The sequence below is a fragment of the Berghia stephanieae genome, chromosome 11 (assembly GCF_034508935.2).
Source record: "Berghia stephanieae isolate SIO BIC M18660-M18661 chromosome 11, UCSD_Bste_1.3, whole genome shotgun sequence".
NCBI lineage: Eukaryota > Metazoa > Mollusca > Gastropoda > Nudibranchia > Aeolidiidae > Berghia > Berghia stephanieae.
The window spans coordinates 18,100,170-18,123,665 of NC_088370.1; the positions used below are offsets into that span (position 1 = coordinate 18,100,170).

A 23,496-nucleotide genomic window follows, 5' to 3' on the forward strand; every position below is an offset into this window, starting at 1 on the left:
ACGTGCGAAGGGGGGTCGTATGCATGTTGCCAGACTCAGATTGTACATATCCAAAGGGTTGCCATAACTGCTCCTGGTGAAGGATGGTTGGTGGGTGGGTGGCCTTGGTCCACAAAGTGTAGCCTACAGTTTTGCCCTACCTAACTCCAACAAAATTTTTAAGTGATTTCTTCCATTGTTTCAACTTGGGACATATTTTCCTTATCACAGACCTGAGTGATCCTGTACTTTTCGACGACATTGTGGGTTTCCGTAGCTCCTGATACTAATTTTGTATATTTTCACAGCATGTCATTCCAATTAATCACAACTTATATGAACGAACGAATAATTCTGAAATAAAGTTCTATTTACGTTTAAATACATTCAAAGTGGAAAATTAAACAAAGTATTTACATGTAACTTAAATATTCGTTATCCAATCTACAGGAATTGCTGAATGCACTCTTCCTGCTGTTCCACATCCTTCTCATTTGATTTGGTGTACAACACCTGTGTGTTATGGAGTGCAATCATCTTGCTTGTGGCCACAAAATCTTTACAGCATTTGGATCGTTGCTGAAGATGAGATTTGATCCTGATTATTGCATCAAGACAAAGTACTCCCATTCGGTTGCGGGGCTTTGTTTTTGTGGTTGTTACCAATGAGAAGACACGCTCGATGACTGCATTGCTGCTCGGCACAATGAGGCAATTCACCACATATTGACCTAGCTCTTCAAATCCAGGTGTTTTCATAACTCCAAACCAAAATTTATGAGTGTCACTTGGGAGTCTTGTGGTTTTGAAAGTTTCCACATCTGACCAGTCAATAAAAGTGAGACGTCTGTATTGATCCTCTACCAAATCTGATCTAACCAAATGAAGGAACGGTAGGCTGCTGAATGCAGGTTTGTCCACTTGGTTAAGGACTTTTGTTGGACTAAGCTGACTGAGTCCTTTGAATATGTCCTTTGTCGATGGAAGTCTTAGTTTGACTTGCTCACAAGCAACCTCTAACATGGACAGGCATCTTTCTTTGGTGTGACGCACTCTTTCCTCCACACGTTGGCGTTGCTGTTCATTGGCTACAAATTCCAGTACATATTTACTACATTCATTTGTGAACTTGTACCCAAATTCCACGAACAAGGCAGTTCCATTGTTTTTCAATCATACAGGCATTTGGGGAGTGGGAGGGCGCGGTGTTAAGTGCCGACCGGACCCAACCCCCCCCCCCCCCCCCTCTCAATTTCCGAACTCCAAGTCATCGCCGTCCGTTGTCAGATTCCTTGCCTCGTGTAATTAATCAGCACTCAGCACATGCAAGCTCCTTGCAGAGACAGGTCGAGGAGGGTTTTGGTGCCAGATCAATGTCTCAAACACTCGAATTAGTAATACTACGAATATCGATGTGTGCATGCACATATCAGTTTTCTTGATGTGGATAAATTGAACAAAATTCATTTTGAACTAAAGGCTATGTAGTTGGGTTCGTTTGGGGCAATCACTCTCCAAAAGGGGCCAAAAAAGGGCCAAAGGGCCAAATGATATATGGGGGTCCAACTGTGTTTGAAAAGGGCCAAAAATCTCGGATTTGGCCCCAAAAGGGGCCAAAATGGCAACCCTGGATATTAAAAGAAAACTAATAATCACAGAACAATCAAATTTGGACTGATGTTGAGAGACAAACGATTTCTCAAAGAAATGAAATACAATTAAATAGTCTGTTATAGTTTTCCCGCTAATCCAGATAATGCAAGGCCATAAATATCCATAATTGCCCCCATTGGACACGGCACTGCCTGATACCAGTTGACCTCTATTGACCTCACACAGGTAGCTATCCAGGAGGGTTATTGCCCCCCTGGGAGTTCCAACTGAAATAGCGCTAGCATAAAAGAAAAGTGTATCCAGAGGAGAAAAAAACATAAATTTGATCATGTTTTGACTTTTACACATTCTGATCACAAGACATATGAAAAGTTCTAGCCAGCATGAAGAATAAAAATTAATGATTTTCTTTGTTTAGAACCAAGACGGCCGCCGTTGCCGGGCGGCGTGACATCAGACTAGTGAATCCAATTATCAAGGGGAGAGCCACGGGGAACATGGAAAAGAAGTAAAGAAGCTAATATACAGAGAAGTGATAAGACTTGGAATGAGATGGGAAAAAAATGTTAGCTCAGGATAAAGAAGGATGGAAACGGTTTTTCTGTGTGGCCTATACCCTGAGCCAGGGTTATGCTTTGTGTTTGTTCTTAAAGGTTTTACGCCGCTTGCAGCACATTAAGGTCATATCAGCGCCAGTAAAAAGGAAGAAAATGGGATAGTAAAAAGTTATAGAAATCCAATTAAAGTACCCAATAAAAAGGAAGACAAAGGGGAATTAGCTCAAATAGAGAACAGATGTAGATTCCACGAGCACACTATCAATGCACTTAAGATTGAGAGCACCTAAATGTCTCACCCAGACACCAGCACAAGATCCCACTAAGAGAAATACACTCAAATACTTACATTACAGTTACACATTCAAAATAATAAATAATACAACAATGCACAACAGAGAGATGATTTACAACAAGGAAAAAAATATCATCTCCAAAAACAATAACTATGCATTTGACTGTTTCCCTCCCAGCCAAGCACTACGGCCAGGGCCAGGGCAAAACCAAGTAATCTTATTCCAAGACAAATACAGAAAGCAAATTGGAAAACAAACATAAGAGGATAGTAGACACAGTAAGTACCACCCTGCCTGTTCAGCGTTCAGTGTCGTTCTTTCTTGAAACTTCTAAGCAGCTTAGTATGCATTTCAACAGGCCGATAAAAAATTAAAGAAAGAACATCCAATTTTCAATAAGTTATTTATTCATTTTTAAAATACAGCAATTGAATATTTACATAGGGATGGATAATTTTTTGGCCAATGGGTATCAGTATTAGACCATAGCCTGCGTAAACTCATAGCCTGTCAATGCCCCCCACCCCAAAAAATAAATAATTTAAAAATTAACGTCACAATACAGGGCAATGACCAACTAAAGAAAGTGAATATTGAATTACATTATTTAATAGTTCAACCAATGTCATCATTTCTTTTATTGAGTAACTACTAAAATTTTTAAAAGCCCAAAAAACAAATGAGCAATATCCACTAAACGTGTTAAACGTGCTTTACAAGGGGTCTATGTCTATGAAGGACAATAATATCATGTGAATCAATGGTCTAACAACCAAATCTGCTTTGTTTCAAATTTTATAAACCTCCAAGAATCGCTAATGTCATATTATATATACAATGTAACAAAATGCCATTTTAAATTAACAGCAGTATCATTGTTGATGTAGTGATGATAATCTTGTGGTGGTTGTCATAATGATGATGATGACGATGATGATGATGATGAGGATGTGGTAGAGGTGGTTGTATTAATGGTGGTGGTGAAGATGATGATGCAGTGGTCGTGGTTGCAGTAGACGTGTTTAGTGAGTACGATAAACTGGTGACAGGAATGGTAGAAATGACGATATGGTGGTGGCCTTAGTAATTGTGACAGTGTTGATGATGTGGCAGTTGTAGTTCTAGTGGCAGAAATGATGACATGGAAGTAGTGGTTGTAAAGATGATGATTGAGATGTAGTGGTGCTGGTGATGAAGATGATAATGCAGTGGTGGTGTTTGGTTATGGTAGTGATTGTGGTAGTAAAGATGTGGTGGTTTGGGGAAGCGTTAGCAGTGATGATGATGTGGTGTAGCGGTAGAAATGGTGATGTGATAATGATGATGATGATGATGGCAATGATGACAATGACATGATGATTATGGTAATTTTTCATTTACACATCTTATAATTCTCATAGATGAAATGGTGATTTTCTTGTTGATAACGCTAATCACTATCTAATTTCACCCTCCAGTTGTTTAACTGATGGGCTTTTGAATGATTTTAGATCAATTGTGACTGGCGTGTCTTGACCTTCGAACCCACTAATGGCTCTAGTTTAACATTGTTGGAACGCACAATATTTTGCGCCATTTAAAAATATTTTTTTTTTTGGAGATTTCCATTACAACAATGAGCCCATAAGGAATTGGGTTATCAGACCTGCAAATAAGTGCACGTTGATTACGGCCTATCATCTCAAAACAGTTTTAAGCTGGATTGAACCAGAAGCCCAATAAAAAGTAATAATGACACCCTCTACTCTACTAAAATTTATTGTGACATCAAAAATAAAAGTTGGGATATTTTAATAACAATCAAATTACCAATTGTTACAGTGAATGACAAAATCAGTGGGATGGTGAAAAGGTTTGAACTGAGATATTGCCAAGTTTATTGAGAAGGTCAATTTTTATCAAAAATGAGTTCTTGTCATAAATGATTAAATCAACCCTTTTGTACATCTTGGGGGAAATATCAAAGCTTAATTTCACTTCTAAATATTTTTTACAGCTAGTCAACTTGAAAAAGTATGAAATTTGAGAAAAGTTGCTGGATACCTTTCCCTACATCTGACAATAACTTCCAAGAAAAATCACCCGACTTACTACAAATAAAGATTAAAATGCCCAGGGGAGCATATTCTTTCAGAAAATGAAAAAAAAAAAAAAATGCAAATCCCAAATTTTCACCTTCCGACTGATTATGTCATGCATGCACTGACAGAAATATCTTTTTAAAAGTCATGTGGTTTCTAAGTATTTATTGTCGGATCTGTGAGCTTCAATTTTGATGTAGGCACTAAAGAGGTTTCAGGCTATTGTGGCTTGAAACATACTGACACCTTCTACTCTTGAACCATATCTTGAAGACATGGCAGACTAGATGGGAAGAACAAACCCATGGCACAGTTAAAAACCAGGAAAGAAGTTCTGCTGGGTTATTTGGGAGGTTATTTACAACAATGATCTGCCTTTAAGTTAAAGAAGATGATGGAGGAGGAGGAGGAGGAGGAAAAGGAGGAGGAGGAGGAGGAGAAGAAGAAGAACAAGAACAAGAAGAAGAAGAAGAAGAAGAAGAAGAAGAAGAAGAGAAGAAGAAGAAGAGAAGAAGAAAGAAGAAGAAGAAGAAGAAGAAGAAGAAGAAGAAGAAGAAGAAGAAGAAGAAGAAAGAAGAGGAAGAAGAAGAAAGAAGAAGAAGAAGAAGAAGAAGAAGAAGAAGAAGAAGAAGAAGAAAGAAGAAGAAGAAGAAGAAGAAGAAGAGAAGAAGAAGAAGAAAGAAGAAGAAGAAGAAAGAAAGAAAAAAGAAGAAAGAAGAAGAAGAAGAAGAAGAAGAAGAAGAAGAAGAAGAAGAAGAAGAAGAAGAAGAAGAAGAAGAAGAAGAAGAAGAAGAAGAACAAGAACAAGAACAACAACAACAACAACAACAACAACAAGATTGGTTTTTCCCTGGTACGAATTCCAAAACGATCTTTCAAATATGGATTTGCAAGAAAAGCTTTGCTACATATTGGACAGACATTTATTGATCAACTCCATGAGTTGATAAATGCTTCCGTAAATTACCAGAGATACCAAATGATTTGAGACAATACGAACATTTGTATCTCTTCTCGCCAGTATGGATTAAGTTGTGTGATTTGAGCTGATAAAGTGTGAAAAATGCTTTGTTACACTCTGAGCATTTGTGTGGTTTTTCATCAAAATGACGTAACATGTGCGTCTTTAAAGCACATTTCTGATTAAAAGCCCAGTCGCAAATATGGCATTTAAAAGGCTTTTCTCCTCTATGACTCCTCAGATGTTTACTCAATGCATTGTACTGAGTAAATGATGATCCACACTGAGAGCATTTATATGGTTTTTCCCCAGTATGCACTCTTCTATGTTTACGCAAGTAACTTGAATCCACAAATGCTTTGCCACAATCAGAACATTCGTACGGTTTGACATTGCTATGTCTAATCATATGTTTTCTTAAGGAATCTTTACTTCTGAACACCAGATTACAAACAGAACATACCAGTCTTGGTCTTTCACTTTCACTTTTATGAACGGTCATATGATGTTTCAATCCAGACTTGCGGGCAAAAACCAAATCGCATTTTGTACATCTATAAGACTTTATATCTGTATGGATAATTTTATGGCTGTTTAAATAAGAGATATGGGCAAATCTCATTCCACAAATCAAACACACATAAGGTTTGTTTCCAGTGTGTAACCATTCGTGTCTCTTAAAACTGGATTGATCGGAAAATGCTTTTGAACAGACAGAACACACAAACGGTTTTTCTCCACTGTGAATTCTTCTATGAGTTCCGAGGTTGTTTTTGTGGGAAAAAGCCTTCCCGCATGTATTGCAAACGTACGGTTTCTCCCCAGTATGAGATCTCGTGTGTAAGTCAAGAAAGTATTTGGACTTAAACACCTTACCACAAACATTGCAAGCAAACGGATCTCCTTCCTCGTGTGTTTTCAAATGTTTTTGAAAAGCTGATATAGAGTTAAAAACCCATTTGCAGACAGAACATTCATGTGTTCTTCCCGTATTTCGTTCATGCATTCTAGTATGCCCGTGTAAGTCTCTTTTGCACACAAAGATTCTTTTACAAATGGAGCATTCCAAGCCTTTGGGTCTCTCTGTGTCTCTTTCAGTTTCATGACTTGATCTTGGATTCTTCTTTGACAGAATCTGGCCCTTAGATTTCTCAAAATTTGTACATTTATCTAATCCAAATTTAGCTTTTTTATTAGAAGACGTTGTAAACAATTTTTCCAAAACTACAAAACACCTCTTCAGCTTCATTGTAGCTGTAGCTGTAATCAAAGAAAAAAAAATGAACAAGATAATGGTGGGACATGTGATGGAATTGATTTATTTACTTTAGTTTTATTTTAGATTCATTTATTTATTTATTTTTGCCAATAACTTTGTCAAAATCGAAATGCCTATGTTTAGTGTGTATGTATATATACAAGAAGAAGATAAAAATAAACTGGCAAAGTGATGACAAACGTTGGAGTTTTTGGGGTTTAAAAAAAAAAATTAATTAAAAAACAAAAAAAAACATAGCTGCCAACTATACAAAGAACTAAAACAGGACACCCTAACACATATTATTACTGTCATGTTTTGTTTTGTTTTTAAGGGTTTTACGATGGTTGCAACACATTTAGGTCATATCAGCGCCTGTAAAAAGGATGAAAATTGGATAGTAAAAACATTCTAGATGTACAATTAAAAGGACTTGAGAAAGTAAGACAAAGAGGAATGGTACAAATAGGGAACAGAAATAGATTCCAAGAGCACACCACCAGTGTATTTAGTTACAGATTACGTAAATGTTTCACCCAGACACCAGCATAAGATCTCACTAAGAGGAATACACTCAAATGTTAACAAATCATATGTTAAAAATAAAATAACAGTACATAACAGAGAGGTGATTTACAAGGGGAAAAAAAATAACATCTCCCAAAACTATAGCTATACATTCAACTGATTCCCTCCCAGCCAAGGACTCCGACCAGGGTCAGGACAAAACTTAATAATCTCATTCCAAGACAAAGACAGAAAGCAATTGGAAAACAGATACAAGGGGACAGAAGACACATTATGTACCCCTCTGCCCACGAGGTCAGGAACCCCACCCAGTACATTTGCTAAGTACCCAAAATTTGTCCAATCAGTATCTGAACAGGTTAAAATAATAGTCAGTCCAGAAAAGTTTACGACGATGAGTTCACAGATGATTTTAATACAATGAATGAATGCCTTTCTGAAATTTTTTTTTTCTTTAAAACTATAAAATAGCATATTGCATGACCAGTTTCTTTCAAAGTTACACAATTCAACTTCGGGAAGTCCCGGGTGTGAGTTTTTTGCCAAGATGTAAGTCATTTAAATCGATCGATATTTGAATGGCGGATTTTCTGGCCAATTTTGTAAATATTGTGTTGTTGCAGAGTATGGCAAAATACTCAATTACATTGTCCGTCCGTTGGAGTCCCAATAGCTCAGGTGGTAGAGCACTCGTTTCACACCCAAAGGGACTGAGATCAATCCCAGGTGAGGTTGAGATTTATTTTTTCGACCCCTCCCCTCCTCCCCATCCACCCACCGGTGATTTGTTAGCTGGGTCTGTTAGATCTGGTGGAAAGTACTTTGCAATAGACTAGCATCCTATCCAAAGGGTAGCAAGCAATCGCTATTGTCTGTCTCACACGATAGAAAATAGGATAAACTCCAGCTCCAAAGACCTAATAGCATTGAGGGACAACTGCAGGGTCCATTGTTTGATTTAAGATTAGTTTTAGGAATTTGAAAGTGATACAATTGTGAGGACTTGAGATTTTAGGTGGGGTTGTAGGGACAATCAGGTCTTGAATATAGGCAGGGCTTCGTGAATTGATGGCATCAAAACAAAGTAGAGCAATTTTGTATTCAATACGAGCTTTAACAGGTAGCCAATGTAATGCCCTCATCATCGCCTTGACACTCATCGAATCACTGTGACCAATACCTAGTTCAAGCCTTGCTATGCTATATTTTGAGCTTTTTTTTTGGTAATTTTTCAACTTTTGTGTCAGGTAGACCAGCAAGAAGAGAGTTACAGTAATCAAGGCGTGACAGTATCAGGCACAAATGACCGTCTTCAGCAAATGGAGAGGGATGTATTATTTCATTCGATGGATACTCTTTAATTCAAAATTCATGGTTTTGATCATCTGGTTTAATTGATGTTCCATGCTGAAACAGTCGTCCAGCACAACACCAAGGTTTTTCGCTTTGGATGACATACTGATGTGACAATAATCACCAACAAGAAGTGATGGTAACATTGTCTGTTTAATATTTGATGGAGTGTCACAAAGCAAAGAAAGATCTTCAATGATGATGATGATGATGATGGTGTAGTTAAGTGATGATGACAAAGTGTAGTGGTAGTGGTAGAGATGATGAAATGATGGTAATGTGGTGGTGGGGTGCTGATGATAATAAAGCGATGGTCTTAGTGATTATATCAATAACAATACTGAAGTTATGATAGGAATGCTTACGTTGTAGTGATGATGATGATGATGATGATAAGGATGATGATGATGACAACGATAATGGTGTGATACTAGCTGTAATATTGTTTGCAATGGCATTAAAAAAAAAAAAAAGAAGAAATAGTTTCATTCCCAGTTTGTTTGTATTTTCTTCTTAAAAAATTCTAAAGGAACTTCTATCCTCCATATAATCCAACCCCCAATCAAAAATATGGCCAAAATTTGATTCCCCTATAGTATTTTGAATCAAATTAGAATAGTGAAATTAGAATAGTTAAATGAAATGAAAGCATTTAATTAACGAAGACAGAAGAAGATAACGTGGATGTTTCGGGTTATCCCCATGTCAACAAAACGCGATGAATCAAATACTGAAGACGAATTTAGAGTTGAAAGAATGGTCATACTGTCATCTCTCATTTGTCTTTAGCGTTTCATTCATCAAGTTTTGTTGACAAAGGGGTGACCCGAAACATCTACATTATCGGTCTTCATTAATTAAATTGAAGCTTCCTTTCTGTTTGACAATTATTATTCATTTCCTTGAGCTTCAAGCAGGCAACAATTTCATTACTTTGAATCGGAAAACTATCAAAAACCTAATGAAAAACACACAAAACAGTTCACCACTCCAGGTTTTAATGCGGGGTTGCTGTTTGAAGTGATGTTCAACTAACATAATTAACTTCCTTTATTTAACTTGCAGTAACAACTCAAAGTCATCCATTGGTTTCTGACCTTGTGCAGTTATTTGCAAATTATTAGTATCGGCATAACGTTTCAATAACCATTGAACCCCTTGAACTCGTCATCCTCATGGCTTATCCCCTCCTGGACGTGACCTCTGCAACTGCCAACCGAAACAAGCTTCTGTCCTGCGTCATCCTTCCTTCCACATTCAGTCACTGGCTTATCTTATTCATCCATTCCCTGATGTTTCCCTCTCCCTTTTTTCATCATCATCCATCGTTGCTTGTGCTCTTGAGCACGTTGCCAGTCAGCTGTCTCCACGAATCACGATCCTCTGCAGTGCGCATGAAATTTGTGTTGCTTTTTAAGTCACATTTGGCCATTCTTAGGTTATTTAGATAAGTCATTCTTTGTCTTCCTCTAGCTCTCTTTCCTTCGATCATCCCAGATGTTACCAATTGTCTCTTCTCCACACATGTCCCAGAAAGCGTAACTGCCTCTTTCTGACGTTATCGATCAGTATTCTTCCCTTTTTTACCCTCTACAAAACCTTCTAGAAACATTTTTTGTCAAGTCTTAAACTACTTTCTATTTATAATACTACTTTCCCCTCAAAATTCATTGTCGTGCTCCAGTTTCTTTTATAATAATATGCGCCCTCTTAAATTATGAACATATCAGAACCAGCTGATTCAATTATAGATGAATAGAATTAAGGAAATTAAAATCAATCTCTGGAGGAAAATAAGACTCCTGGTGATATGGATGAAAAGCAAAGCAATACTGAGTGTGTTCAGTATCAAGATGAGTGACAATGACCTTAAAGATCTGACCTTGGTTTTGAAGACAGTATGCACAAACAAATACCTAAGTAAAATCAGATGTGAATAGGCACCTTGCTATAGGCATTGACGGGAGAAGCCTAACTGACGAGTTGCAATGACAGGTATTGTAAGACTGTTAGTGTGAAGGAAAAACTGAATTGATCATTTGTATTGTACTGTGTATGATTGGAAAATTTGGTTTGATGAGGCCTGCCTGCTGAGGGAATAAAATCCATGGAAATGTGCTAAATAAGATACATAAATTAGCGCTTTGAGATGGTTTTGTGCGGAAAACCAAACAATGGCAGAGTGTACAAGGTTCTGCACTTCATCCAGGAGGCCTGGATTTAAAGCCTACTGTTAGTAAAATGCTTATAACAGACATGTAAAATGTTTTGTTTTTGTTTTTAAGGGCTTTACGGCACTTGCAACACATTTAGGTCATATCAGCGCCAGTAAAAAGGAAGAAAATGGGATAGTTAAAAGTTGTAGAATTACAATTAAAGCACCCAAGAAAAAGGAAGACAAAGGGGAATAGGTTCAAATAGGAAACAGATGTAGATTCGAAGAGCACACTATCAAAATACTTAGTTTGAGATCACCTAAAAGTCTCATCCAGACACAAGCACAGGTCCCCACTAAGAAGAATACACTCAAATGTACACAAATCATATATAATTTGTAAACAAAAGATAATACAGTGCATAACAGAGGAAAAAAATATCATCTCCCAAAACTTAACTACTTATACATTTGACTGTTTCCCTCCCAACCACAGTGTCCGGCCAGGGCCAGGACAAAACCAAGTAGCAAGACAAAGACAGAAAGCATGTTGGAAAACAGACATAGGGGGATAGAAGACGCAGTAAGTATCTCCCTGCCCGCTATGGACATGTAAAATCAACACCCCTTGCTCATTTTGTAGCGGTGCATTGCAACTCACTCTTTTCTTGAGGTAGACCATAAGGAAAAGATTCTACCTGAGAATGAATAATAAAAGGAATAATTCATTCTTTATCATAAAAATTTTCATGGGCATCCCTGGTGGTTATGTTGGTAGGGCACAGAACTCCCCAAACAAAGGGACCAAGATCGATCCTGGGTAAAGTCCAGCTTTTTTTTTTCTGACCACCATATCCATCCAGCAGTGATTTGGTAGCTGGGTCTGTTAGATCTGGTGGAAATTACTTTGTGATAGACTACCTACCCAAAGGATAACAAGCAATTGCTGTGGTTCGTTTCACACGCTATAAAAACTGGGATAAACTCCAACTCCATGGGTCAAATGACTCTTAAAGGGCTACTTTAAAAAAAAAAAAAAAAATTTCATAAATAATGAATCAACCAACCTCCTTCCCACTGAATGGATTCATCCAAATTTGTACCCGGACTGTGGCCATCTCTCTTCTCAGTGTTGGATCTCTGGATAGGGAACAGGAAAGGCGGAATTACAACTTCTTGTCAATTCCAATGGTAAATTAAACTGACCTCTAAAACAAGTTTCACACACATTATCCATTCAGAAATGTTGATTTTTTAAAGTTGTTGTCAGTGAAGCAAGGATTAGAAAATAAAAATCCAATCCAGAAATATGGACAGTGAAAATTTTTTAAAGAATTTTTAAAAAAGAGAAAGACAAAAGACAAAAATTCAATATATTAAATGGACAAACAAGAATATGATTTTTTTGAAAATTTCAATTCAATTGCCATGAGTATATTAATATTAATAAGGATGATGATGGTGGTAATAGCGATGATGATGTGATGTTGCCAAAAACTTAAATAAGAGACGGAAAACAGAAAAAATCACTGGCCTACAGCAGACCAAAATGCCCAGAAATTCTGAGAAAGGATTTTAAGGATTAAATCTGAGCTTCATACAAAAGCAGTGAAGACAATATAAAATACATGAATAATCAGCCACTGGATATAGGTTTACAACACATGGACCTGCCAAAAATGGAATTCTAAAAATGCTGATTATAGGTTTAGAGTAGATTATCAAGATAACTAACACCACAGTAAAATTGTGGCCTGGTAAAACTCAGATTTACTTTCCCTCTCATCAAAACTAAACATCAGTAAGACAATACATATACCTGAAACAATTACAAAAGACATCCGATTTTTAAATCATGGCACATGACCCGGCTCAGTTGCCAGAAGGGTAGCAATGAAAGCAATTTTTGAAAATGTATATTACACATTACATAAATTCTATTATGTATGAAAACTACAAAAAAACTTTAGTTCCTCTTTAACTTTTACTAATATCATGATAACACAGCATTGACAGTATATCTAAAGAAAATGCTTATAACAGACATGTAAACATAACGATAAAATGTTACCCAAATCATTTTCTTACCGTTTCAGATTCCAATGAAGTGCTTTGATTTCTCTCTAAATGCTTAATATCATTGAACGACTCCTGAGCACCAGATGAAGTTTTAGGGGCATCAGTGCTGCCTTGGTTTGTATGGATATTTTCAGAAAATTGCATGTCAATTTCAGGTAGATTTTCACATTTTAATTTTGTAAGCTTTTTCTGGGTGTTCGAGGAATATTGAGAATAATTGTCAGACAGAAATTCATCATCCTTGCTGTTGACATTACTTAATGTATTTTCTGTTGTGAAAGTCCTTGTGGTGGTGGAATCTGAACATTCATCTGAACAATCAACCTTCACGTCTGAGACACAAGTCTCTGAAGATACATCATCCAATTCCATCTTGTGAACAAAGAATTTGCTGACATAGTCAAAGACATTTCTATGCTCGGTTGGGTTAGATGAGGAATTATCTGTTTGACTGGCAAGAGGCTTGATATCAGTCTCCAAGAAAGAATAATTATACGATGGAACGTTTTCGGTATTTGTGCCACTTTCAGTTGACGGTCCAGTTGAAGCCTGTTCAGCATTGTCAACTTCTAACAAATATGATGATGGGAAGGGAGTTTGATGATGATGCGTATTGGTATTTGTAGAATCATGATCTTGGACATTATCTAGGTGTGATGGAATTGTAGAAAAGTTGCTGTCATTACCATAGCAGAAAGAGTCCTCCATCTTTTCTTCTTGACTGGAAATTCGTCAGCATCTGTTCATTCATTTCAAAATAGATTAAGAACAACTAATTAGGAAATAATGTACAAAATTTCATGTTTAAAAAGTACAATAATAAAAAATTTAAAAATCAACATACACATTTGTACCCATAAAAATATAGAACTGATAGTCTGTGGACTTGGTTACATAACATTGTAGGTAAACCCAGTCAATAGACATTTTGGGGGTGGAGGTGGGAGGGGGTAGAAACTAAATAAACCCAGGAATAACAGGAATGTAACTTTTTCAGAGAGATCTTTAAAATCCCTTATATTTGAAGTTAAAGTTAACTTCTTCTTTTTTGCAGCCAACACAAAGAATGACAAGAGCTGCATTTTGTTGAATGCTTTTGTCGTAAGTTTTAAAACACTCAACTGTGTTGATGCCGTTTCCATTTCATCTTAACGAGGCATTCCAGTACCTTGTGATTATTTTTAAAAGAAATATTTTCTTTCTTTTATAATTGTATGTATTGTGCATGACTGATTAATTTCATAGAGAGGATGTGAGAATTACATATGATCTATGCCATAGCTATGTCTGAGTTCTGATTATTATGATGGATTGGAGAGACTATTTTTTGGTCAATGAAAAGACTCGAGAGTCGAATTACTACAGGGATTCAGAGACAAAATCCAACATTTATTATTACTCTACAAAGGGTCCCAAACCAACAGCAAAACGTAACATGTAGAATGAAGCATGAGCCTGTTAGGCAATATTACAACTTTTATCAGACGGGGACAATGCTGTGAATGGTCAGGTACTCATTTTACATCTGAGTGCGGTGAGAGAATGTGAGTAAAGAGACCTTTCCAAGGACTCAACTGTGCGCTGAGCGATCTAGAACCCAAGACCTTCGAATCCGAAAGCGAGTGTCATACCACAAGACCACGTCACCGCAAGTTAAGCCAATGTTGATTATTATAGTATATATTCTGAATACTAAATGTTTTTTTCTTTTTCTTGCTGAAAGAGTCCAATGCATTGTCTGCATCTCTTCAGAATGACAAAATATAAAAGTGAAACATTTGTCATGAAATCAATCAAAAGACATGAAATAACTGAATTGCACGAACATTGGAGAGGTCAGTGAAACCAATTTATAGTTCATGGTTCACCCATGACTAAGCCTAAGCATTAACCATTCAAAATATTTCCTGACATTTACCCCGTTTCACCCCCTTGACTATTCATTTCATGGTATGAAAAGGCCTGAGGATACCATTGGTACATGTCAAACATACAAATAATTCTCAAAATACTCACTAAATGGGCCTGATGCATATGTATGTTTGACACACAGATTAAAAGAATTGCATCGCAAAACCTGACAACACGATGTATTTTTTTTTCAATCATCTGTGTTAAAATTGTGAGTAATGCTCAGGATCTGTGGGTTGTTTGTTTTGGGTGATAGGCAAGCGCTTAAGGTGGCTATGAGTCAGCGGTTGATTTCAGGGCCAAAATATACTTTATTTTAAATTTTCAAGTAAAAATAAATTAAACAACTTAAATGTTTATCCGACTATAATAAAATCAAGTAATGAATGATTGGCAGAAAGTGACGGGATTCGAGATTCGTATGTGTGCGCAAATCAAGGCTCGACTGAAATCACTGTATACAGCTGAAGAGTTCCAATTTGATTCCTTGGCAGTTGATGACCGACCAAGGCCAAGAGTAGAGTTCACTCCTTGGCAATTGACACTTTTCCTTTAGCCTTTATGTTTTTATTAGGGGGCCATTCCATGTCAAGTGGACCAAATTTTCGGAAATTGGGAACCACATCCTTTTTGATTTTCCTCAAACTTGGCTCAATTGAAGATACTTATGAGCAGAGACTCATCTCATGTAGTTCCATATCTGAAGCAGACGTCGGAGGTCATCTTCCGCCAAGCTGATCTATCTCTTGCCAATTCTATTAAAGCAGCGCCACCTTTCTCAGCTTCATCTGTCCAAATTCTTATCCCTTTCAAATACGTTATTCTTTGTCTTCCTCTTATTCTTTTTCCATTCATCTTTCCAGTCAAGGCGAGTATTTCCAAACCAGGGTGGCGGATAATGTGCCCTAAAAATTCCATTTGGCGTTTGATGATTTTTGTTATCAGTGATCTTTTTCTGTTTGCCATTTCTAAAATTTCTTCATTTCTTTTCCTTTCCATCCATGACACCCTCATCATTCTTCTGTAAAACCACATTTCCACTGCCTCCAGTCTTTTAACCATGGTCTTGTTTATGGTCCAGCTCTCACAACCATATAGCAGCACAGACAGTACATAGCAATCCAGGACTTTGATTTTTGTTTTCATGCTAATATTCCTGTTTTTCATAATTGTATGCAGCTGGTTGAATGCATTCTTCGCCATACCTATTCTTTTCTTTATTTCACAATCTGATTTTCCATTGGATGTTACATTGAAGCCTAAATATTTGAAACATTCAACTTGTTGTATTGTTTGTCCTCTGCTTGTTATTACACAGGCTGGTGGGTTATTATTTTAGATACCGTCATGCATTCTGTTTTAGATATATTCAGTTCCAGTCCCATATTTTCACTACTCCTGACTACAACATCCAGTAATTCTTGTAGTTCATGTTCAGATTCTGCCAGTAGAACCGTATCATCTGCATACCTCAGATTTGTTACATTCTTTCCTCCAATACACACCCCCTTCTTATGTTCGATATCTCTTAATATCATTTCACTATAGAGGTTGAATAAATCTGGAGACAAAACACACCCCTGCCTAACTCCTCTTCTAATAGGTGTAAAACTGCTTAGTTCGTTGTCAACACGCATTGCTGCTTCTTGTTCCCAGTACAAATTCCGTAATATTCTTAAATCTTTACCATCAATGTCCAAGGATGATAGAATTTTGAATAGTTTTTCGTGTTGTACTTTATCAAAGGCTTTTGAATAGTCGATGAAACACATATACAGATCTTTATTTACTTCAATACATCTTTCCATCAGCATTGATAATGTGAATATTCCATTTCTGGTACCCTTGTCCTCAACAAAACCAAATTGCATCTCCCCAATTTCAGGTCGTATTTTATTTCTTATTCTTAGTAAAATTATCTTCAAAAGAATTTTTGTGAGGTGAGACACCAACTGTAAATTTGGCTCACAGGAATTTCAGACACCACTCGTAGGAATTTCAATGCCGAAAGAGGAATTTCCGCATAGAATTGTGATAAACCAATATCATATTGAGTTATTGAGAGTACTTTTTGAAAGGTTCCGCGTGTAGTTCATTCAAATTAATAAAAATCAAACGCTTTTGCACTTTAGTTTTTCCCCCATCAATTGTGACTGAAACACTTTCGTTCTTTCCAGGACACAGCCGCGAATATTCATTATTGTTATAAAAATTAAATTACCTTTTCTTTAATCTCATCTGTTATTCTTTTACCTCTTTTAGAATCGGGTTCAGCAAAAAGTCCTTTCTCCTTCTTTAACTTGCTCACTTATTTTACATGCTATTTTTTACTGGAGAACATTCCAACACAAAATGATAAATCTAAAGGAGCTGGATATTTTCTTTCATTCATGCCACCCTGATATATCTGAATGAGTGTGTAATCTACAACTATTGAACTGTTAATGCATTATTTCGCACTTTTTTCAAAAATAAATAAACTGAAAGCATTGAATTTATTAGCTTTTAAGAGTTTGTCATAAGCCAAATATTTTAAGCTTAGTTTGTTATCTATGTAGTGTAATATAAGTCGATTTTGGAGGTTTAAATAATTTATTGAGTTATGCCCCTTTGGAACTTAAGATTGAGATATTTAGGACCTTTACGGTGATTTTTACGATGAAAAATATTGAAAAAATTCATTTTTTTGCCGAACAGCATGGGGAGCCATATTCAAGGACAGATAACTCCAAAAGTTGATAAATATTTTCATTTTTCTTCAAATAATTGTAATCAATACTAAAAGTTGTACAGGATTACCAAATTTGAGAGAGTTAACTTGATTAATAAAAAAGTTATAGTCTATCTAAAATGGACCCACAAGCAAATCTGATTTTGACGCGTTTGGAGACAAATTCTTAAAAATTGTTTAAAATTCAAATATCCATATCTGAACTGAAAATTTGGTTTTCTTCATGTTTCATAACTATCTTCAATTGAGCCAAGTTTGAGGAAAATCAAAAGGGGTGTGGTTCCCACCCTTGGTCCACTTGACGTGGAATGGCCATAGGGTTAGTTGAAGGAATATTTGGGTTGTTTCCGCAATCTCGGGGACCTGAGTCTCTCTTGCTTAGTTTATACGGTCGGCCACCATCCTGGAATGATGACACCGGATGTTGCTTATTGTTGTATGCCAGATTAGCATTTTCTTTTTCTTGACCAGCACTTTCTAAAAATTTATGTGTTTTATTATTATTATGTATGTACATGTACATAATATGTATTATATATGCGAATTGAATGTATAATGTTTTTATACGTTTTTGAACAAATAAACATATATTTTTTGACGTGTTCAATCATTTGGATTTCACGTGGGGTTTTTTTCCAAGTTTTTTTTGTCTGGTGTGTTTGTGTTTTTCGCGCCGCAGCATTTTGGTTCTCGTAATGGCGTTACAGTTGTTATATGCACATGCGAGGACAGAAGAAGACGCTATTCTCTTTCTTCAGACGAACAGTGTATTAACAAGAACCCCACCAAATTGTGCGACTTGCAATCGAGTTACCACTTGAATAAAGAAAAGTGACACTAGTGACAACAGGTAATGGCACAAGAGTATCAAAGTTCCCTTAAGGAAAGGATCGTTCTTTGAACATCAGTGTCTTCCTCTGAGGAACATTGTTGAGCTGCTCCTTTTGTGGGCTTTCAAGGAGTCGATTCTAAATAGTACAGAGTAAGTGAAAATTCAGTTATACAATGGTACAGTCCACTCCTGATAATCGCAACACATTGGGATCAGCGAAAATGTTGCGATTAACCGAAGTTGCGATTAACCGAGTTGAGTTTCCTGTCCACTATTGCAACATTTTCCCTCCGAGTTTACACGATCTTGGGACCGCCTGTGGCTGCGGTATCTTTGGTCGATTTCAGATAAAATAATGGGGGGCTGTTTTCACCGCTAGTTGTAAGCTTTTATAGCAATCGTCATTCGACCACTGATCAGTTTCATACCATATATGGTAAATTAATTGTTGTAAACATTGTACGTAGTCCACCACAGGCTAATAGAGTGGTGACACACTACAGTAGCATTAAACCCCGCCCACTCTTGATTCTTATACCTGTCACGATTTCACCCATGATGAAATGTGACCAATCGTCTCAAAATGGTATTATGTCGGAATGAACCAGAAGCTTAAAAGTCTAATTGAATGTTAAACTGGTCAAAAATATAAATTGTTGGCATTAGCACCACAAAATATGGTTGCCATTCTCCTCAATAACTCATATAAACTCAACACAAGTCTGATATTTCTGGCTATAAATTCAATTTTCAACATATTAACCAACCCGACTTAATACCATTTTGAGACAAAGGGTCACAAATGTAATCATGAGATTTTGTTTGATTGATTTATTGAATTTGCCACTTCTTGGGGTCAAAAATTTGTTGCGATTAACCGAAGTGTGTTGCAATTAACCAGTGACTTTTATATAGAATTAATTCTGTTTCTTGTGAAATGTTGCGATTAACCAAAAGTTGCGATTATCCGGAGTGGACTGTATTGTTTCTTCAGAGACATTTGTTCGTGGTGGTTTATGAAAGAAGAAAGACAATTGCATCATCTGTGAACAAATACATAACAGTGAAACGTAAGAACAATAACTGATATCGTAAGGCTTTTATAATTCTCTACAAACCGTACCAAATAGGTGGTCCATCCCTTACAGTCAAGATCGACGAAAGTTTAGTGGCCAAAAGGAAAAACAATGTGAGCCGAGTTGTTGAGCAACGGTGGGTGTTTGGTGGTGTGTGTAGGGAGACGGGACAGGGATTTCTAGTGGTTGTGGATAACGACAGATCAGTGGCTAGACTGTTGCCACTTATTCAGGAGCACATCGCCCCCGGTTCCACTATACATAATGACGGCTGGGCTGCTTACAACGGGATAGCCAACCTCCATACCAACACCTGGTGGTGAACCACACAGCTAACTTTGTTGACCCCCAGACAGGCGCATGCACCAACACTATTGAGTGTTATTGGAAGAACTGCAAACGTAGGTTCAAGTATATGCTGGGTGTCCACAAGTCAACTGGCATCTCATTTGGATGAATTTATGTGGAGGGAGCTATACGGGAAGACCCACCAAGAAGCCCTTTGACATATTATTCTCCATCTTTCGCAGTGGTATCCAGTATAGGGTGAGTTATAAATACTGTATACTAATACTACTAGTATTCTGAAAAAAACAACAAAACAAAACAAAATCCTGTCCAGATCTAATTATTTACTATGGATCTAGAACTAGATATATATAGATTTAGATCTCGAAGCGATCTAGATTTAGATCTAAAAATTTTTTTTTTTTTTAAAATAAATAAATAATTTAAAAAATAAAAATTTTGGCCAAAAAATAATTTTAAAAATAAAAGAATTTGGCCAGAAATTATTTGGGTCCCCGAGTTTGCGGTCGTGCCTTGTATCACTTAGCACGAGGAGCTTTCAGAAGCCCCCCTCCCCCCCCCCCCCTTAAATAATGTTCAGAGTTAGATATTTCATTGAAATCAAAACAACTTAAATTTTGTTTGTGTACATTTGAAAACCAAATTCGTTATACCCAGACACATATTTGAAACTCCGCTCTTTTTAACAATTATCCACACTCCAGAATATGGAATGTTTCCAAATGCACATAGAAATAAGGAAAGTTAATAAAATAGCTATAGGGAATGAGATTAGCGGAAGAGTAGCGTCCCTTGATTGGACGTCACCTTACAGAGAGAACGTCAATTTGGTTTTGAAGTGTCTCAAGCCGCTTTCATCGGAAGCGAGGACGAGAGACACATGCGGACAATCAACATGACGTTCTCTCTCTATTCACTTTTCCGCCGGTGACGTCAAATCAAGGGACGCTACTCTTCCGTTAATCTCATTCCCTATAAAAACATAAAATTAACCAACATTAAATCAGTTGTTACTACATATACACAATATGCGTCGACTTCGAAGTGGGTGTCATGGCCGAATGGTTTAGTCGTCTGCCCTGGACGTTTTACCAGAATCGACGTTGTGAGTTCGAATCCTGGTTCCGCCACTTTTTTTATTTTTTTTTTTTAAATTCCGTCTCCTTTTTACAGAACGTTGCAAGGGATAAATGTCCCATCCATCCTCCCCCACCTCTTTTTTTTTTTTTTTTTTTTGGTGCGAGTCTATTCTGTTCTCCTTTTTGTTTGGCCTTTTGTTCCGTTTCTGAGCATGAATTTCTTAAAATTGTTTTTATTTTTTAAAAAAAAATATTGTTTGTTTTTTTTTCTCCTCTATCTGACCATTCGGTCGCTCTCTGAATATTTCTGTTTGTTTGCTTTTTAATTATTTATTCTTTTTAGACACTTTTTGAGATCGGAGTGGGGACGAATATGACCTATCTTTTCTTTATTTTTTTTTCTTTTGAACTAGGAGTCGGGAGTCCGGAGTTGGAGATTAGAAATTAGAAATGATAATGATGGATGAGGTGAGGGTTTGGCCGACTTTCGTTTCCATGAAGAACGGCACTAAACCTTACTTACACTTCAAGGTTCGGACCGCAACAGTGGTAGAAGAAGAAGACGCTGCTTTTTAACACATTTCTCCGTCTTTCTATTTATTCATTTATAATTATAATATTCTATTAGACTATCAACAGTCCAATGCTCGTCGCCAGTTTCATATTTTCAATTTTCAGTTTCATTCAAGTTTCAGTTTTCAGTTTAAGCAGTTGGAAAGAAAGAAGGCAGATAGATTTTCACAAAAGTACCAAATAACCGTGGGAACTTGGAATATGACTTGGACACCTAATGTCAATTTTTTTTTTTCAAGGCATCACTCTTCCTTCCATCCAAATTAACAGCATCGCTAATTTCGGCCTATTCATATAATATTACAATGGACCTGTGCCAAGAAGCCCTTGTCTGTACACGATGACCTGTGCGTTTGTTTTTCAGTGTCTCTGTGTTTCTGGGTGTTTGTTGTTTTTGTTTTTTTTCTTCAATCTCCATTTTCACCGATTATCGGGTTAAAACGTCGCCTTCGTAAACTTGAGGCCTGCTTTTTTAAAAATAAAAATATAAAATCAGATTCCATTAGATATCGTTGCCTATGTATTCCTTGAAAGAATATAGATAATCCATCAAACAAGATGTCTGATGTCAATTTGAATCACCCATATTGTCCAAAGTGAGCAAATTTGCTGAAAGAAAACGAAAGTACCTGAAACCGGGCTCGAACCCGGGACGTCACAGTGCAATGGCAACTCCGTGATCTTCGTCTTCTTTTATGACGAACTTTTTCGGGTTTGCATTAGGCCCTGAGTTTACGAAGGCCACGGTTAAAAAATGTGAACAACTATGTGTGATTATTTGATTAATCTATTAACTAGGTGACATTTTGCAACTGCATATATATTATTCTTCCCAAGAAATACAAGGCCGGGTATATAATTTTCTGATGTCAAACTAATGCTGCAACAACAACAACAACAACAACAACAACAACAACAACGAACAAAAAAGGCTACACACATTCAAATCTTTTTGAAGCTTAGAATTTAAAATACGACAAGCTGGCAATCCTCATTGTCCCTTAGAAAAAGAGGTAAGGGGGAGCGTTATCTGTGGAGGAGCGGTCGTTCGTTACTAAGTCTCCACATTCAACTACATGGTTTAAGACCAAAAATACAAACTCAAACTCATAACATGTCATTTTCTTTTGATGATCGTTACCACATCCTGTAAAGCATTCTTTGAAACAAGGAGACTATCATTTATCAATAGGAGCTGAGCTCACATTTTAGCCTTCATTAAACTTATCGCTGTCTGGGGATAATGAAAGTTCGTTATCCCCAGATTATAAAAATTTATCCCCAACTAATGACCCGCTCCTTTAAACAATTATCCACATTCCAGAATATGGAATTTTGCGAATGCACATAGAAATAAGGAAAGTTAATAAAATATCTATAAAAATAAAACCAACATTAAATCAGTTGTTACTACATATACACAATATGCATCGACTTCGAAGTGGGTGTCGTGGCCGAATGGTTTAGTCGTCTGCCCTGGAAGTTTAACCAGAATCGACGTTGTGGGTTCGAATCCTGGTTCCGCCATATTTTTTTTTTTAATTCCGTCTTCTTTTTACAGAACGTTGCAAGGGATAAATGTCCCATCCATCCTCCCCCCACCTCTTTTTTAAAAAAAAACTCTCTCTCTCTCTCTCTCTCTCTCTCTCTCTCTCTCTCTCTCTCTCTCTCTCTCTCTCTCTCTCTCTCTCTCTCTCTCTCTTAGTTCCTTTCTAGTTTCTAGCAAATTGTCATATTTGTCACCACTCCGATCTCAAAAAGTGACTAAAAAGGATAAATAAAAAGCAAACAAACAGAAATATTCAGAGAGCGACCAAATGGTCAGATAGAGGAGAAAAAAAACAAACAATATTTTTTAAAAAAATAAAATCAATTTTTAAGAAATTCATGCTCAGAAACGGAACAAAAGGTCAAACAAAAAGGAGAAAAGAATAGACTCGCACAAAAAAACAAAGGTGGGGGGGGGGGGGGAGGGGGGGGGGGGGAGGATGGATGGGACATTTATCCCTTGCAACGTTCTGTAAAAAGAAGACGGAATTTTAAAAGAAAAAAGTGGCGGAACCAGGATTCGAACCCACAACGTCGATTCTGGTAACACTTCCAGGGCAGACGACTAAACCATTC

The 23,496-nt window shown here is 36.9% G+C and overlaps 1 protein-coding gene across 1 annotated transcript in view; it reads right to left on the reverse strand.

Annotated features, from left to right (window-relative positions):
* LOC144956354 (uncharacterized) overlaps nucleotides 1–21,485 on the reverse strand; it is a 36,554-nt gene extending 15,069 nt beyond the window's left edge. The window contains exons 1-6 of the mRNA XM_078886851.1: nucleotides 21,323–21,485; nucleotides 12,871–13,600; nucleotides 11,850–11,922; nucleotides 5,454–6,748; nucleotides 4,768–4,810; nucleotides 428–1,067 (exon numbers count right to left, since the gene is read on the reverse strand). Coding sequence (XP_078742977.1) covers nucleotides 428–1,067; nucleotides 4,768–4,810; nucleotides 5,454–6,748; nucleotides 11,850–11,922; nucleotides 12,871–13,569 — 2,750 coding nt within the window. The 5' untranslated portion in view covers nucleotides 13,570–13,600; nucleotides 21,323–21,485. The remainder of the gene's footprint in view (nucleotides 1–427; nucleotides 1,068–4,767; nucleotides 4,811–5,453; nucleotides 6,749–11,849; nucleotides 11,923–12,870; nucleotides 13,601–21,322) is intronic.
* Nucleotides 21,486–23,496: the final 2,011 nt, after the last annotated feature.